Here is a 15538-nt window from a genome sequence, read left to right as displayed (position 1 = left end):
TCCTCTGAGCAGTGGAGATTTTCATCTCTGCTGTGTGGCAGAGAAGAAATAGAACAAGAATTTAAGTAAAATTGAAACAGAAGTTTGTAATTTCTGTCCTTCAATAGGTCTATCATCATGGATACTCTTTGACTAGATGCACGTTGTGGATGCAAGTTGTGTCCTCTTCTGCCTGTGAAGCTATGAAATTATTCCCTCCCCCGACAGAAAAGGCAACACCATCACTGTGAAAAACACATACTTACATGATCTATTTTTCTGGCTTTTATTAACTCAACATTGTCTCCTACAAATACGATTTGTCATTCACCAGAAGATTTGAAATGTAGACTTAAGTTACACATAGGTATAAAAAGCATAAAACAGCACACACGGTACCACTGTTTAGACCAGAAAACATTGTGTTGTCCCACAGATAAGAGCGCTATTCAAGCTCAGGTCCGTTGCCTTCTGCCTCAGGGATTCAGTCTTCAAAGCTGCAGATGCTTTAGCTTCTTTTCCCTCAGTTCGTGAAGCCCAGCTGGCCTTCCCCAGGTGTTTCTCACCTGTGTCTGGAGCACAGACCAGGGAACCACAGGGCAATCCCATTCTGCTCCACCAGAGGTTATAAAACCTTGGGTTCCTACTGGCTCTTCAGAAACGTTTTTCTCCTTCTCTTAATATTTATGTACAATATATGAAGGGATACGATTTGTGTCTTTGATTTAGACATATCTCTTGCCTCATACTTAAACAATAACTTGAAAAATATTTTACAAAGAAAAAGAACATTGTTCATTTGAATGTCATTCATTATTATATTGCTATATTTTATACCCTATTATTAATATATACAAAATTTCTTAATTGCCTTTTACAGATGCATGGAAGCATATAATATAACAGTTTTAAAGTATCCCATTTTTAGATTTTTTTTTTTCTTGGCTCATGTCAATCTCTTTAATGAACTATGGTTGCTTGGAGAATATAGGAAGTATTTGGAATGTTGTTTAAAGTTTAGTAATAACTGGTAGCATTGTCCATTTGCGGCCTGAACGGTTGGAGCACCTGTCAGGGCGATCTGGTAGAGATAGCAGCATCATAAGACTTAAACAATCATGGAAGGCTGTTAATGTGCAGTGTCAATGGGTGCCAGGTTCTGTTCTTTATTTGGGGCTTTTCTTTTCTTCGGCTGCGTTTTGTTGTTGTTTTCCCTCTGTTCTCGATTTTGTCTTCGGGCTGCTCGCCCTTTGCTTTCCTGTCTTGTCTCCTTGCTTTCGTCTTTGTTGGACTTTTTTCTTTTCTCCTCCCTATTTTTTTTCCCTGAAATAAAAATGATGGCACATTAGAAGATTTGCTCAGGCTGTTGCAATTTCTGACTCCCTCGCTTTGCCATAGCCTGTAAAACCGGCCCTGGATTAGCACCTCCTGTTAGAAGCTGGACACTAGTACTAGTGTTTGGAAGTGTCCAACTCTTCATCAAACTACTAAATTCATCCATGGGACTAGCACCTCCCATCAGTCTGACTTTAAGCAAAGAACCGAGAACTCCCTGGGGAGTCCCAGTGCTTTAGAGCTGGTATAAATATCTCACACACTCATAGCCTGTCTCCCAGAGCCAGCTCCATGTACTCCACCAAAACACAACTGGTTTGGGGACATCTGTGGCTGAAGCCAGGTAGCATTAACTACTGACTGGTCTAAATTTATCTTGGACTGGGACCCAGAGCATATGGTGAGAGGAAATTAGCCATCGTGTTGCTCCACTGCCAATGCTCAGCATCTACATCTTTTAAAAATTCCTCTCCCCTCCCTTAACCCCCCCCATACCCATATCCCGGGGGATTCTTGGTATTGCAACATGAATCTTATGAACAAAGTATCAGCTCCAGCACAGGTATGTGACCTTCTTCAGACTAAAAAGTGATGTTCCAAGTCTCAAGTCAAGTTTTAGACCATTGTTACAAAATTAGGTATTCAAGTACTTTATTGCTTTAAATTCTTATAAAGGTGAGATGTTGAAGATTTTGTTACTGCTACAAACCTCTGCAATAAAGCTTCCCGTCCCCATACGAACATTAAAACTTTGTGTATTGGCTGTGGAGATGTTATTGTATAGTGCATTTATGCTTGGACATAAGGAAGAAATTCTTTATGCTGAGTGTGGTTAGACACTGAACAGGTTGCCCAGAAAAGTTGTGGATGCTTCATCATTGGAAGCATTCAAGGTCAGGCTAGGTGGTGCTTTGAGCAACCTGTCTAGTGAAGAGGGATTGGACTAGGTAATCTTCAAAGATCCTTCCCAACCCAAACCATTCTGTGATTCTGTGATTCTTTGATTCTCTTCCTTCTATTTGCTTTACAAACCAATGCAAGTATGACCTTGAATTGAACTTGTATGTACACGCAAGCCTAAAACAGGTTAGATTTTTTCTGTGTAGAACTGGTTCATCTACTGGGCTATGCAACTGAAATTCACCTGTGGTTAGATGAATCCAAATGATGTGTTCAAAAGCAACCTCGCTTGAGACTTTCATGATACAACGTCATACTGACCTGTATGCCTCCTTACATGGAGAAATTTCTGGACAAGTATTGAAAAGCATCTGGCCAAACTCTGTTTTATGATATCCTGGTAACGATACTACTGAAAATAATCTATCCCTCTTTGGTACAGCAAAAATACTTTTTGTTTTTAAATATCAGCAGAGATAATCCAAGCTTTCCTACAGCAATGTTGGAGGAGTTGCACAAACCTGGCAATAGCTCTTGCTGTTGAGGGTGCTGAATGCAGGGAATTGTGCCCAATCCAGACTCAAAACCAGGGCTGGGAGCTTTTGGTGCCTCGATGGGCTCTCTAGGGGTAGGTCACAGTGGGGGAGTAGGTGCAGGGACGGTGGTTTTGGTCTCGGAACAGATGACTATCCAAGGAGAAGTAGGTCAGATAAAGGGAGAGAGATTCAGAGGTGAAGAGAAGGCAGAAGCAAGGAGTAAGACTAAGATGTGAGGATATACTGTATCCTCTTCTTGTTGTGTAGCTCAATGGGCTTATTTTACAGCTTCTCCATTTCTTACCATCACTGCCTGAGATCAGAGAGCAAGGGAAGGTTTAGATACACATGTTTAGTCAAGTAGGGACAAACATCTGCCTTTCTCATCTGTTGTTTCTGAAACATGCGGTAAAGTTTTAGATGTAAAATGGCACCTCAAATTTTAGGTAAACAGTCAGAAATTACCCCAATATACACCCACATACCTGCAGAATCCCTCTCTAAATTTGGCAATGCCATCTAAGATGCGCAGAGGTGAGCAGGGGAGACCTGCAGAATGGGCGTGTGAGGCTCAGTGAGAGCTACCACCACTGGGAGAGCTGGGAGAGCTCCATGCAGAAGTGACCCTGCATCTTACCCAGCTGTAATGCTGTCTCTTACTAATGCATAAATGACAGTATGGAATTTTGTTCCAGTGGTTTGTAAATACAGTTCGCCCCAGACGAAATGTTATTTGAATGGAAACTGTCCAGACATTCAGTGTTTGACATTGTTCACTTGGTGATTAGCCAAAATCCTTCAGCTGTGACTTCCTAGCCACAATTCTTTAAGTATGTTGGAATGACGTTTAATGATTTCCCTTTCAGTCATGGATCAAGATGTGTGCATTTATATGTATGTGTGTGAATATACTGAGAATACACTCTGTCTAGCTAGAGACTTACCTAGGCATGGCTTTACAGTTTCTATTTTAATCAGACTGGTGTCGTTGTAAGGGACAAGCAAAACTGATCTCTGGAAAGTACTTAAAACTCAGTCCTAATTCTCTTCTACTCTGAGGATAACTGAGTCTTCTGTGCAATTTTATACATGGTTTGATGCCATCATCTCCACACTGTTGCCATTTATGAAAGCATCTGCCCTCTAGGCCTGTGCTGTTCTGGTAATGCCATAAAGCATAGAAGGGTCATCTTTGTCCAAGCTGGTTGTTTAGCTCCTTTCACCACTCTTTTAGTGGGAGTTTTTATATGATAATATAATGTTACTTCCAGTCAGTCCTTGGTTCAGTTTAGACCCAAGGGAAGATTCTACCAGCAGTTGGGGAGCAGCTGGAGCCAAATTCTTGCATGCATCTCTCCCCCTGTTCATATCCCGGCTCTCTTCTTTGCAGAGATTTGCTCCTGAATATTTTCTCTTCTTCCTACTACTTGCTGAAGCCCACTTCATAACAGTACATTGAGCTGGACACCAGAAGTTGTGGAAATTCATTGGAAATTTGAGCATTTGGCTATCTGTGGAATGAGAAGTGCAAAACTGACATGGCCCACTACGTTTACAAGTTCATCTCTGAACTACTTTGCCTTTGAAGAAGACAAGGCAAGGACAGCATTAAAACTAAAGCTCATCAAAGAAGCGAATGATGCCACAACATAACTTAGAAGAAAATATTCTCCCGAAATTTCAATTTCCCTTGCGAAGAATGCTGTTGTTAGAAAATCCTTCTGTGTTTGAACATGTAACATTTTATGCGCACATGCATATCTCTCTATGCGCCTCTTCACGCGGCTGTACTGCATTTCAGTGCAGGTCCCCCCTCGGACGCGGCGGCGGGGGGGCGGTGCCGGTGCCGCCCGCGCGGGGGCGCCGCAGTGCCGCGCCAGGCCCCTCCGTGCGCGGGAGCGGGGGGAGCCGGGGAGGGGGGCCCCCGCCGCCCCTCTGCCCTCGGGGCCGGCTCCTGCCAGCCGGGGGGAAGCAAGCGGCTCCGCACGCGTAGGGGTTTCCTTCCCTCCCCCCGCCAGTTTTATTTTCAGGAGTTAGCAACGAGCGTTTCCCGTCCGATTCCTTTCCTCCGCGTTACACCTTCTGTCTGCGCTTTATATTGCGTACACCATGAACTTTTTTTAGTATGCCAGGAAGAGGATATAAAAAAAAGGGCAGTGTGTTGTGCCACAACATGGGAATATTATTGTTTCCTGATGGGTTATAGAATTCTTTTGTAGTGATGACTAATGCTACTAACATTTGTGTCTTCTTATGGATTCAATAAAACCTTTAAAAATTTAAAAAAAAAAGAAAAAAAAAGAGGGTAAGTCTTTTTTTAAATAGGACATAGTCGAACATTTTCCAAGAGAATGTTTTGCTCATGAAAATGTGGATTTATGAGATTCTAATAGTTCTGTGAAGTAATTATTTGGCATTAAAATAGCTTTTATTCCAGAACCGAAACTTCGTACAACCAACTGTACTGGAAGAATTAGACTATAGGCACTGTCCCGTGAATTTTCTTGTGGATAGGGGATACTTTACTACTTCTAATAATAGCAACTTTGAAGAGAATCTACAGACATGCTATAATTTTGAGAAGTGCAGTAGTTCAAATTAAATGCAGACATGAAATTAATTCAGAGAACAATATAATTACATGTCAAATCAGCTTAAAGGTGCTGAGTTCTTGTTAATCTAATTTATAGCCCCTGGTCAAAGAAATCCCTGCGTCTGTATTTATGCAATCCATGTCTGAATACATCTTTAAGTATGCAAGCCAGCGTATTTCAGAGAAGTCTTTGCATTATTGCTTCAGATGTGGTGTTTCTACTAGACCTATAGTCATATTTTATGGAATAAAGGGAGGAGGGGTTGGTGACAACTTGGGAGAACTTAGTACTTAAGAGTACCATGTAAGAGAGAGTTACTGAAAAAATCGCGGCTGACGTGGATTAACTACCACAGGTTCCAGATTTCATCTACTTTAGGCATTGTCACTTAGTCCCACCCTATTATACTCAGCTGTAATTGCTACAGGGAACTCAGAGCAGCATATTTGTTCACTTCGCCCTTCTGTGGGCACTGAAACCCCAAACCACCATAGGAAGGCATAAAATCTGATTGTGTAAACTGCTTTGCTTTGGTGGGGGGGTGTCACAGGGTAGGTCTCATGGAAGCCCCAGAGGGATGAGAATCTGGCGTCAAGCATTTGGGATCATTGTATTTCTTTTGGAGAGATCACTCCCACAAATAAATTTACCCTGGAAGAGCAGAAGGGGCAGGAGGAGTCACTGAACTGCGCCTGGCGGGGTTGCAGGCACCGACGTAATCGGCCCCTATCTGGAAGGGTCCTGGCGCTTCTACTGTGCATGTCACCGCGGACCACAAAATCCTCCCCACTACACTGTAATAAGCTGAAGAGCTATAATAAAAGACCACAAGCCACAGCTGTAACGTGCCACAGTGTTCTTTCACACCCCTCACAGCCTCGGCTGACCTCTCAGCACTTTCCCAGCTACTGGAGCACTGTCAGCACTGATGCTCTGGTACCAGTGCCCTGATAGCTCCACACCCCATCAGGTATGGGGACAAAACTTGGGGGCTAAGTGCCACTCCTCTGTGTTGCCCTCCTTCCCACCTATCCACACCCTTCTCAGAGATTTTTTTTAGTCCTCTTAGGCTAAAAGTCTGTCATCCTTTCCTCATGATGTAAGCTGGGCAACAGTAGCATGACATGTACTGAGCAAAGGTACCAGTAAGAGGAGCATGCCCCAGGCTCTAAAACCACTTACTACAGCTCTCTCTGCAATAGAGTCGTGTCATATTATGCAAATGATTAGATCACTCTCATTTTCAAGAAAAGTGACACATTTTTTTCTGGAACACAGGCCGTAGCATGTACTCGCGCTACTTGCCAAGATAACCATCCTCCACACCCCCAGCTGCCCAGTGATGCAAAGGACATTCCCCTTTCATTCATAAGCCATTAGTGGCTGATTCATCTGGTAGGTCTTTCTGAAGTTTAAACAGCAGAACTTTCTTATCACCAATCATCGTTTTCCTAGTCACAGTGGCCCTATTTTATAATCACTAGATATTCAGGTGACCAGAGTGGCAAGAATCAACAACTTCAGAATTACCCAGGTGCTAGATGGCTCGGTGCATTTCCTGGCCTTACTTACTCTTGAAGATGTACCAACTGCTGAAGTGAATCTAGGTAAAAATTTTAAAGGCAAGTTTCAAAGGCATTCAAGGAACAATTAATTTGGCCAAACATAGGTTCTCCTGCTGCTGAGATGCATGAGGACAGCCTACCTGGCCTCCACATAACAGTCCAGATGGATACAGCTCTTAAGGCATGTGTCATGTCCACAGCCCTGTGTGGTGATCTCACATAACCCAAGATACCTCAAATGATAATCCACACTTGTGGTTGAGCAACTGCATTAGGTGACTTAGTGACTAATTGTACTTATGTGCCCTATCTCCTCTTGAAAATGGGAATAGTCTAGATGTAGAGTCTAGGTGGTGGTGGAGCCTGAGACCTACAGAAGTCTTTCTGTGAGATTTAAGATCCTTGAGCTTAATTTGCCTCTAAAAATAGGATCTGGACTACTAGATTGCATTCACTTGAAAAATGTTCTTGTTTATGTTGTGTGTGCTAGCTTGTCCTTGCAAGAAGATCAGGCAAGTTAGGGGGACGGAGAACATTGTGTCTAAATACAGGAATAGATCAGGCCTGTGCAACAGCCGTTTGCATAAAGCAGGCAGAGAGGAAAGAGAGGAAGCCGAGCAGATCAGCTGTGCTGAGGCAGGAGATGTCAGGCTTTGCTGCTGTAGCAGATAAAGAGCAAGTTGTATCCCATTAGGTGTACGGGAAGTAGGAAGGGATCATTTCTTCCATGGGCTGCTTGGGAAATGACACTGCTATGCTCATGAACTCATAAGCAAGGCTTATGGAAAGTCCCTGGCTTAACTGTCTTGTGATGACCTCTGTGCAATAGAAATGGGTTAGATCTGCCTCTCCTGTGCCACAGAAAAGACATTGCCAGTGCCTGAAAATACAAGAATAACCTCCAGTCAAAGCAGCAGCCAGAGGAGGAGTATTTCTATAATGAGTTCTGTTTGCTGTTTGTGGAGACATTTACTGCTGCCTCTTCAAACCAGAGCCTGTGGGGTTTTATTTCCTTTGCACTTGTCTGTTGGGACTAAGGGAATTAGCGGCCTTGTTTTAATCAGGACTAATGTTGTGCTAACAACAGCAATTTTATAATTACATAACAGTTTTCATCTTATAAGATCCTGCAGCTTATAAATGCTGAACACAGCTTCCAAAGACAGGAAAGTAATGGCTATTTAGCAGAGCAGAAAACCACTCTGCGTTGCTTAGGATGGGAAGTGACATACACCATGCTGATATTTAGGAAAGTGGTGTTTTGTCACCGAGTTTGCTTCGAGATTTTTAACGATGACTTTTGAATGGGATTTAATTTTTACAACTGTCCTAAGAGTTGTCCAAATCCACCGGACAAGCCTCTTTTAAGACTAACGGAATCAGATGCCAATACAAAGATTGGTGATAGCAGTGATTGGTACCAAAAAACCTTGCCCTGGTTTTAGGGCATCAGGATATTGGCAGGAATCTATAATTGTTTTCCTTTTAGACACTAATAATCCAAGCCCTCCTATTAGCCTAGATTGAGGTCATAAATATAGTTCTTTTTAGAGACTTGGTTCAGCTGGTGCAGTCTTTTGAGCAAACCAGAAATAAAAATGTGATGCTGCATTATGTCAGAGCTGCATGTTTAGTCTGCCTCTCTAGAAATAATCAAGAAAAGTTATACATGATAAGAGACAGATGCTAGTGCCTCAGCAGACATTTGAACTCGTTCTAGTACAATAGTGAAGAGGAGAAAACACCCAGAGAAACTTGTTTCTTTAGTATTCAAATTTGTATTCAGAGTGCTCTGAAGGGAGGGATAAGCAAGAAAAGACGTTTTCCTTGGCTTTACTTAAACTAATTGCATTAATATAATATGCCCATTCCTAGGATACTCACACAACCCTAATGTTTGGATGCATCCATAAGAATGCCTTTTTCCCTAAACGACCACGGCTTGGAGCTGGGCTATACTGATGACTGAGTATGGATCCAGGAGGGGATTTGTGAGTGCCGACTTAGCGCTTGGGCCAGGCCAGCAGTTCTGCCCCAGTACTAGACGCCAGGGCCAAGGAACCCGGCCATCTTCCACCGTTTCGTTTGCTGGTATAGGTGCAGCTATGCACTCTCGCAGGAGCCCCCTCCTTACGTCTCCTTAAGTTTTCCGATGTGCCAGGAAGGTGAAGGAAGACAAGGAGTCAACAGGATGCATCTCTGGCCCCGCTCTGCACGGTTCACTTGTCCCCTCTACCCTAAGCACGGTTTGTTTGCGTTCCCGCCTGGAGTGACACCTGTGCTGACAGGTAGACGGGAGCCCTTGCGCGTCCCGGGGGGAACCCAGGCCAGCCTGATGGATGGATCAGCCGGTCGGCGGTAGCTAGCACGCAGGGGGACAGCAGCCCCTAACGGATCCACTCAGCAAAACCATCAGCCCAGAGCCAGGGTGCTATTACTTAAATTTGCCGGAGGCCCGATTCTACCCTCTGTTGTACTTGCTCAAACACGCGGGGGTCACCAAGGTTGGTCTCTGGTGTAAATGAAGGGAGAATTTGCTTTCAAGGATACTTTTCAAAACAAGGCGTTGAAAAACGTCTGTTTGTTTCTGTTTCATGCCTCCAATGTGTGTGTACTATTTCAGCTGGCCAAAGCATTGATCCTCCCCTCTCTAGGTAGTGCCAATATTTCCAAATCTGTTTTCATCCTGATTAAAATGACATGTCAGGTTTCTAAATTTCATACAGACCAAGGACTCTAAAGGTCCCCTTTCAAAAAGGGTGACATGACATGTGACTTTGGCCATCTCCATATGTTTCAGAGAAGTTTTTCTCACCTGATCAGAAGATACCTGGCAGTTCACCAGGTAGAGAGCAGCTTGTGGAGAAGGTGATTGCAATCACCAAGACTCTTGGGTTGCCTCTGAAAAAGGCTCAGGAAATTTTTATGCCAAAATGATTCAGAACTTAGCCCTAGGAAGCTTGAGGAGCTTGGGTGACAAAGATGCTGTCAAAGGGATCTCAGGTTTTCATGCTCCCGAGTCCCTGTCAGCCAGGTGGGTTGCCAAGACCCAACCCAATGGATAAGCCAGCAGCATACTAGGCAGAAACCTAACACGAAGGCAAAGTTGTTTCAAAACCTGCCTACTTTCCACTGGAGCGTCATTGAAATCAGCAAGTTTCTGGGAAATATGACTTTGATAATCTGGTATTTTCCATTCCTTTGGAAGATTCAGCCCTATAAAATATAAAAAAAATATTATTTCTAAGTAGGGGTCATGGAGGACATGCATGAAAAAAAACTTGAATGCATGTATTTTAACATTGCCCGTAAGTCTTCAATTTGAAATGAATCACAGATAGAAATTATCCGTGTAAATTTTATCCAGACTGTCTTGTCTTCTTTTTTTTTTTTCCCAAGAATGTGATAAGTTTATTCTTTTTAAATCCCTCTGGGAATGAGCTGTGCGTTTAGAGCTGTTTGTAGTAACACAGGCTTTGCACAGTGAAGTGAGCAGCCGGCTTTATGAGTGGCTTGAAGTGGAATGTGAAGAATGAGTATGCCATGTGACAGTGCATCACAGGAGCCCACTTCGCTTAGTATGCTTTATAAACTGACCACCACGCCATTTAGATCGCATGCAAAACGAGGTCGTGTGGCCTGAAGGTTAGAGGAGATGCGGCCCCCACCGAGATGACAGAGGGCACCACCAAGTGCTAAGGAAAGTCTGGAAGCCCTTAGCCACCCCACCAGGAGATCTGCCCTGTGTCCTGTCTAGTGCCATTGCCACCAGCAGTACGCGATGGCAGTTCAGCAGCACTTGCTGTAGGCACGTTTTATTTTTCTGCTTGGTGCTTGGCTGGTGTCTCAAGAGTGCTACAGCAGAGCTGGTGGATTGGTAACAATTCTAGGCTTTACACTTCGAGGTGTGCCTGTGGGGTGTGCGCAGCCCGTATGGCGGGGCTGGTTACAGGAGCCTAATTGCAGGGCTGCAGAAAGGTTCTAGGGACTCCAAAGCAAACGTTCAGCAAGTGATATTTTCTGTATTACGATGTATTGCAAGTTGGAGGCAACCAAACCGTAGCCCCTGAAATGAACAGAGAATCCTCCTTACTTCAATTAATGTTTTGAAGGACCAAACGTCATGCTTCAGTCAAATAGAGAGCTCAGGATCCTTCTTTACAGAGTATCATTCCCTTGCTCATGCTTGAAGGTAGCAGGGGCTGGATCACCCGCTGGCATTCCCTCCCACCACCCACATCCGTACAAGAAATAAAGTCAGTTCCTCTGGATTTAAACTAAATCCTTCTAGTTTAGCAATGCACATTTCTACTTAAGCAATAAACATCTGTTGTCTGCCATTCATTAATATTAATTATAAATGGTCACTAGCTCATGGGATCCAAGTCCACCAGCTGAGATTTTTCCAACTCTGACCTTGTTAGGGTTTGTATAAAAAGTGTTCAGAAGGGTCCTTCGAAGCTCGAAGCCAACAATAAGTGCAATTTGCAGAGTACAGCGTTTAGATTATGCACTTAGAACAAGGGCAGTCAGAAGGGGTGATGGGGAGCGGGGGAGGGAGGGAAGAAGAGAGTACAGAGCCTGAAACAGCGTTCCTTTAAATGCTTAAGAGTTTTAGACCTTTCTGCAGGCTAATGACAGGGAGAGGCATTGTCCATAATGAAACTGGCCCATCCATTAAACATTACTGTAAATGAAAGGTTGCGTGAATTAAAGGTTGTTCATCTCATGTTTCAGGAATGTAGCTGTGTTTCATGTCTGAAGCCTGTTTTCCTTTTAAACAGAGTTCTTCAGATGACAAATGAGAGAGAGAATTTCAGAAAGCAAATGGGCAGAAGTAAATACATGCTTAAGAACAAAGCAGAGACATAACTGTAGCTGTAAATCTTTATGCTGGGGCTACTGTTTGCCATAGATATTGGGGAGGATTAGATTAGAAGTGAGAGATTTCATTACTGGGTCATTTCACTTGTAAACCAAAACACAATAGAAAAATCCCCACAGTTAATTGTTAAATTCTAGCCTTAATATCACCTGTATATATTTCACTCAGGGACTGCGGGTTAATTCTATTGCTACCATTTTGGATTTCAAAGAACTAAAAATAGGAAATTTAGGAAATGCTTTTTCTGAATTTTGCCTGGCCATGGCATCTTTAAATGATAAATGGTTGGGTTTTTTCTCCCCTTTAATTTCTTGCCACTGCAAACTTGCTTCAACAAAAATTATTGAAAAATAATATTCGTTTGCGTCAGTCCTTAAAATTAGCTCTTCTTTTTTTTCAGGCCTAAGCATACAGTAATTTTACCCTCATGGGCCACATCTTCATCTGCTATCTAAATATACATCTAAATATACATCTAAAATATACATAGCTTCACTGGCAGACAGGTGCTAGCTTATATCTCTGGTAAATTAGTGTAACAAGTTCACTGAAATTTTCTGTAAGAAAATCCAGCCCTATACTCCTCCTATAACAATGATTCAAAGCTGATGAATGCAAAGAGGAACATGAACAGATATCTCAGCCATGCAAATGACTAAACTGGACAAAATGAAAGGACAGTCAGTTTCAGTTCTTTGACTCAGGCCCAAATAAAAGTCTGAGTTCAGTAAAGACAGCAGGAGGCCTTATTGATGTCGGTGGACAGAGATACGTGGATTTGTGCTCTGTATATGTGCAGTACGCTGTCTCCCTGCGGAAGTCCTACAGAAGGCAACAGGCAAGAAAAAAAATTGTGGAAATTTTGTAGCAATTTTAGAAATGCTTATCAAAGTGTTCTCTAGTCCCTTACTGGGCTATGAAGCTGAACAGCTATACTTAGACTGTGTCTGATGGATGTTTGTCTAACCTCCTTAAAAATCTTCCATGATGGAGATTCCCACAACCTCTCTCCTGATCTTTACGGTCTCCGATAATAGCGTTGGATGTTATCAACTCATTGGGAACGCTCTGAGGCTCCTTTGGACCTTTGTAAAGAAAAGTTATGGCAGCCAGTGTTTTCTTTTTCAAAGCTCTGGAAGAGAGCTGGGAGTTGGCAGCCTAAGCAGACCAAAGGCTACATCAGGTGTCAGAGCTGGCAGGGACAGTGTGCTGAGAAGAGACGACGAGACTGGAGATGCAGAGACCTGGGCGGGGAAAACCAAACAGAGCAGCCTGGGTGGGGTAAGAACAGACAAATATCCAGTAAGATGAGGAGAAACACCAGCCAAAAAGTGCTGCTTTGTTTTCGCTTTGTTAGAAATGGAATGCTGAAAATCCCTTTTTTACAGCTAGATCCAAAGTACTCTGAAGTCAATGGGTCTTGGATCAGGCCCTTTAAAAGAATGGCAGCTCTAACACAATAGTAAATGAGCGCCATTGCTGCCCACGACTGGCAGTGTTATAACAGCATTGCTATACATGGAAGTGTTCCACAGCCCACGGTTTAGCTCATTAAACAGTGCTGCATGTGTCACCATTAGACTTGAAACATCCACTGCCTGATTTACTCTGTAGCTCACATACCCCAAATGTTTTGCATTCTTGGACTAAATTTGATAGATGTGCTAGAAAACTTCTTTCTTGCATTTGTTCTTCTTTCCAGGGCATACAGGCCAAAATAATGAGGTGGTTAGATCTCGGGTGATGAGGGCTGGGTGAGTCTTGCTGTCAGCAGCCACTTGCCTTCGCCTTTACTTGGTGGTTATATTGCCCAAAGGTGAGAAAACAGCTTGCCGTGGTCCTCTGGACAGTCAAGAGAAAGAAGTTGTCAAGATACCTTTCTGGGGCATGCAGGCCAGAAGAGGCTCATTTCCTCTTGCAGCTGTGGCAAACACGTCCCTCGGAAAAGAGCTCCTTAAAGCACCGGAAGTTAGCGCAAGAACTTCAGAAACATCCATTGCGAGAAGTGATAGAAAGACCGGTGTGGAGAGGAAGATGATTAAGCGAGGATGTGCTGGCAGAGCGAGGAAGTGATGCGGGGCAAGAGAGAACGATACTCTGCCTGCGCTGAGAGGAGACAGTAGCCACAGTTTCCCATTTGCCTCTCCCCCCAACACTGCAATGTAACGTTGCTGAAGGTGCCATGGAGAAGTAAAGCACAGCTGTACTGGGGAAGGCGGCCAGAGACCAGGCAGACCCCTGCGTGTCTGCGCAGCATACCTGGTAGTTTGTTTCAGGACTCTGTCTGACGTGCAGCAGCCATCCCTCTTCCCCAGTCAAATCTGCTACGGAGGGAATGGCCCCAGCTAGTTTGGAAGCAAACCAGAAGGTGGCCCTTGGCCTTGTGGCCACTGAGCAGACCTTTGCCTGCTTTTCTTCAGCAGCATAGACATAGCTGCGGATTTCACCTTCTGAAAGTGGAGCTGCTCCTCTCAGTTCCAAACATTTTTATTCAAGAGGGAAGATTTTAGGCAGGTGATGGAAATTTGGTGCTGAATGAATACCTGATGGGCACTTTGGAGGGGGTTCATGAAAGGTTTGTATTCCCTTCTGGTTTTCCTACAGAGCTCAGGCATCTAAAAGATAGTCAGCCAGCCAATTCTGGAGCACGAGGAGGCACCATAAGGGAAGATCAGAAAGAGAAAAAGAGCTGATTTCTATCCCTTATTTGGTTTAGTGATCTGAGGAGAACAGATCTCACACAGAAGAATGCAGTCAGTTTTTTTCTGATTCACTTCCCCTACGGGAGCAATTGACCACACACTTCTGTCTCAGCTTTGACACCTTTCCCGCTAATACGAGGTTGATGCCATTTACCAGCAGCACGTCCAGCACATTTTTTATAGCACACTCCAGAGGACCTCAGGGCAGCTGAGTAACCTCCCCTCTGATCCCAGGCCCCCCAGGACAGGGAGGAGACGGGAGGTGGCAAGAGAGGAGCTGGCAGCAGGAGAGGAGAACATCCCCCAAGGAGCACAGAGACAGCGTCAGCCCAGCACCCTGTGAGTCTAAAACCAATTTTAATACCTGACGGGTTGGTGTATAGCCACAGCCATTTTCAGCCTGACTGTTCGTCGAGATGCATATTATTCAGACAGTACAGCCTTGGCACGGTACACAGGTACGCAGTGCATGCATACGTGCATATTACCACGTGTGCAGAGGCACATAGTCTGCACGTATTACCTGCTTGCGTGGTGGATACAGGTCTGTCAGAACTGGGACACATGATGAGATTTTAATATTCACACTAAACATGCTTGCAGCAAAATACAATAGTGCTATTAATTAGTTTGGATTTTAAAGTCTCAGCTTGCAGGTAGTAACCTAATAAGACTTTCAAAACTGCCTGTGATTAAATTTTGAAAATGCTATGATTAAAGTTTAAAAATGGCTTTTTCCAGCCTTTTCAGCCCTTGAATTGTGCATCCTCTACCATTAGCTATTTTGGATTCACAAATCGCTCTGATTCATATCAGGCCTATTTTTCCCCTCTCACCCCTTCTCCCCCCAATTTCTAGCTCTTGATCGCGCCCCTGTCTGCCGGCCGCGGCAGTGGGCAGCCCTGTGCTGTCCGTGCCCTGCCTTGCTTGGGGTATCCCCAGGACCCCATTTCACTTCGTGTTGCAACTAGAGGATTCCCAGTCTCAACAGCCTTACTCTTGGAGGCTGGAAATGTGTTAAAGTTAAAGAGTCAAAACCCCT

At 43.9% G+C, this 15538-nt stretch overlaps 1 protein-coding gene across 1 annotated transcript in view; it reads right to left on the bottom strand.

Moving 5' to 3' along the window:
• Positions 1-241: 241 nt before the first annotated feature.
• The window catches only part of RSPO3 (R-spondin 3), a 61455-nt gene continuing 46158 nt past the window's right edge, over positions 242-15538 (bottom strand). Inside the window, exon 5 of the mRNA XM_054819049.1 lies at positions 242-1302. Coding sequence (XP_054675024.1) covers positions 1109-1302 — 194 coding nt within the window. The 3' untranslated portion in view covers positions 242-1108. The remainder of the gene's footprint in view (positions 1303-15538) is intronic.

The sequence above is a fragment of the Grus americana genome, chromosome 3, assembly GCF_028858705.1.
Source record: "Grus americana isolate bGruAme1 chromosome 3, bGruAme1.mat, whole genome shotgun sequence".
In the NCBI taxonomy this organism is placed as follows: domain Eukaryota; kingdom Metazoa; phylum Chordata; class Aves; order Gruiformes; family Gruidae; genus Grus; species Grus americana.
Note: the sequence above shows the minus strand (reverse complement) of the source record. Positions and strands in the feature narration are given on the sequence as shown.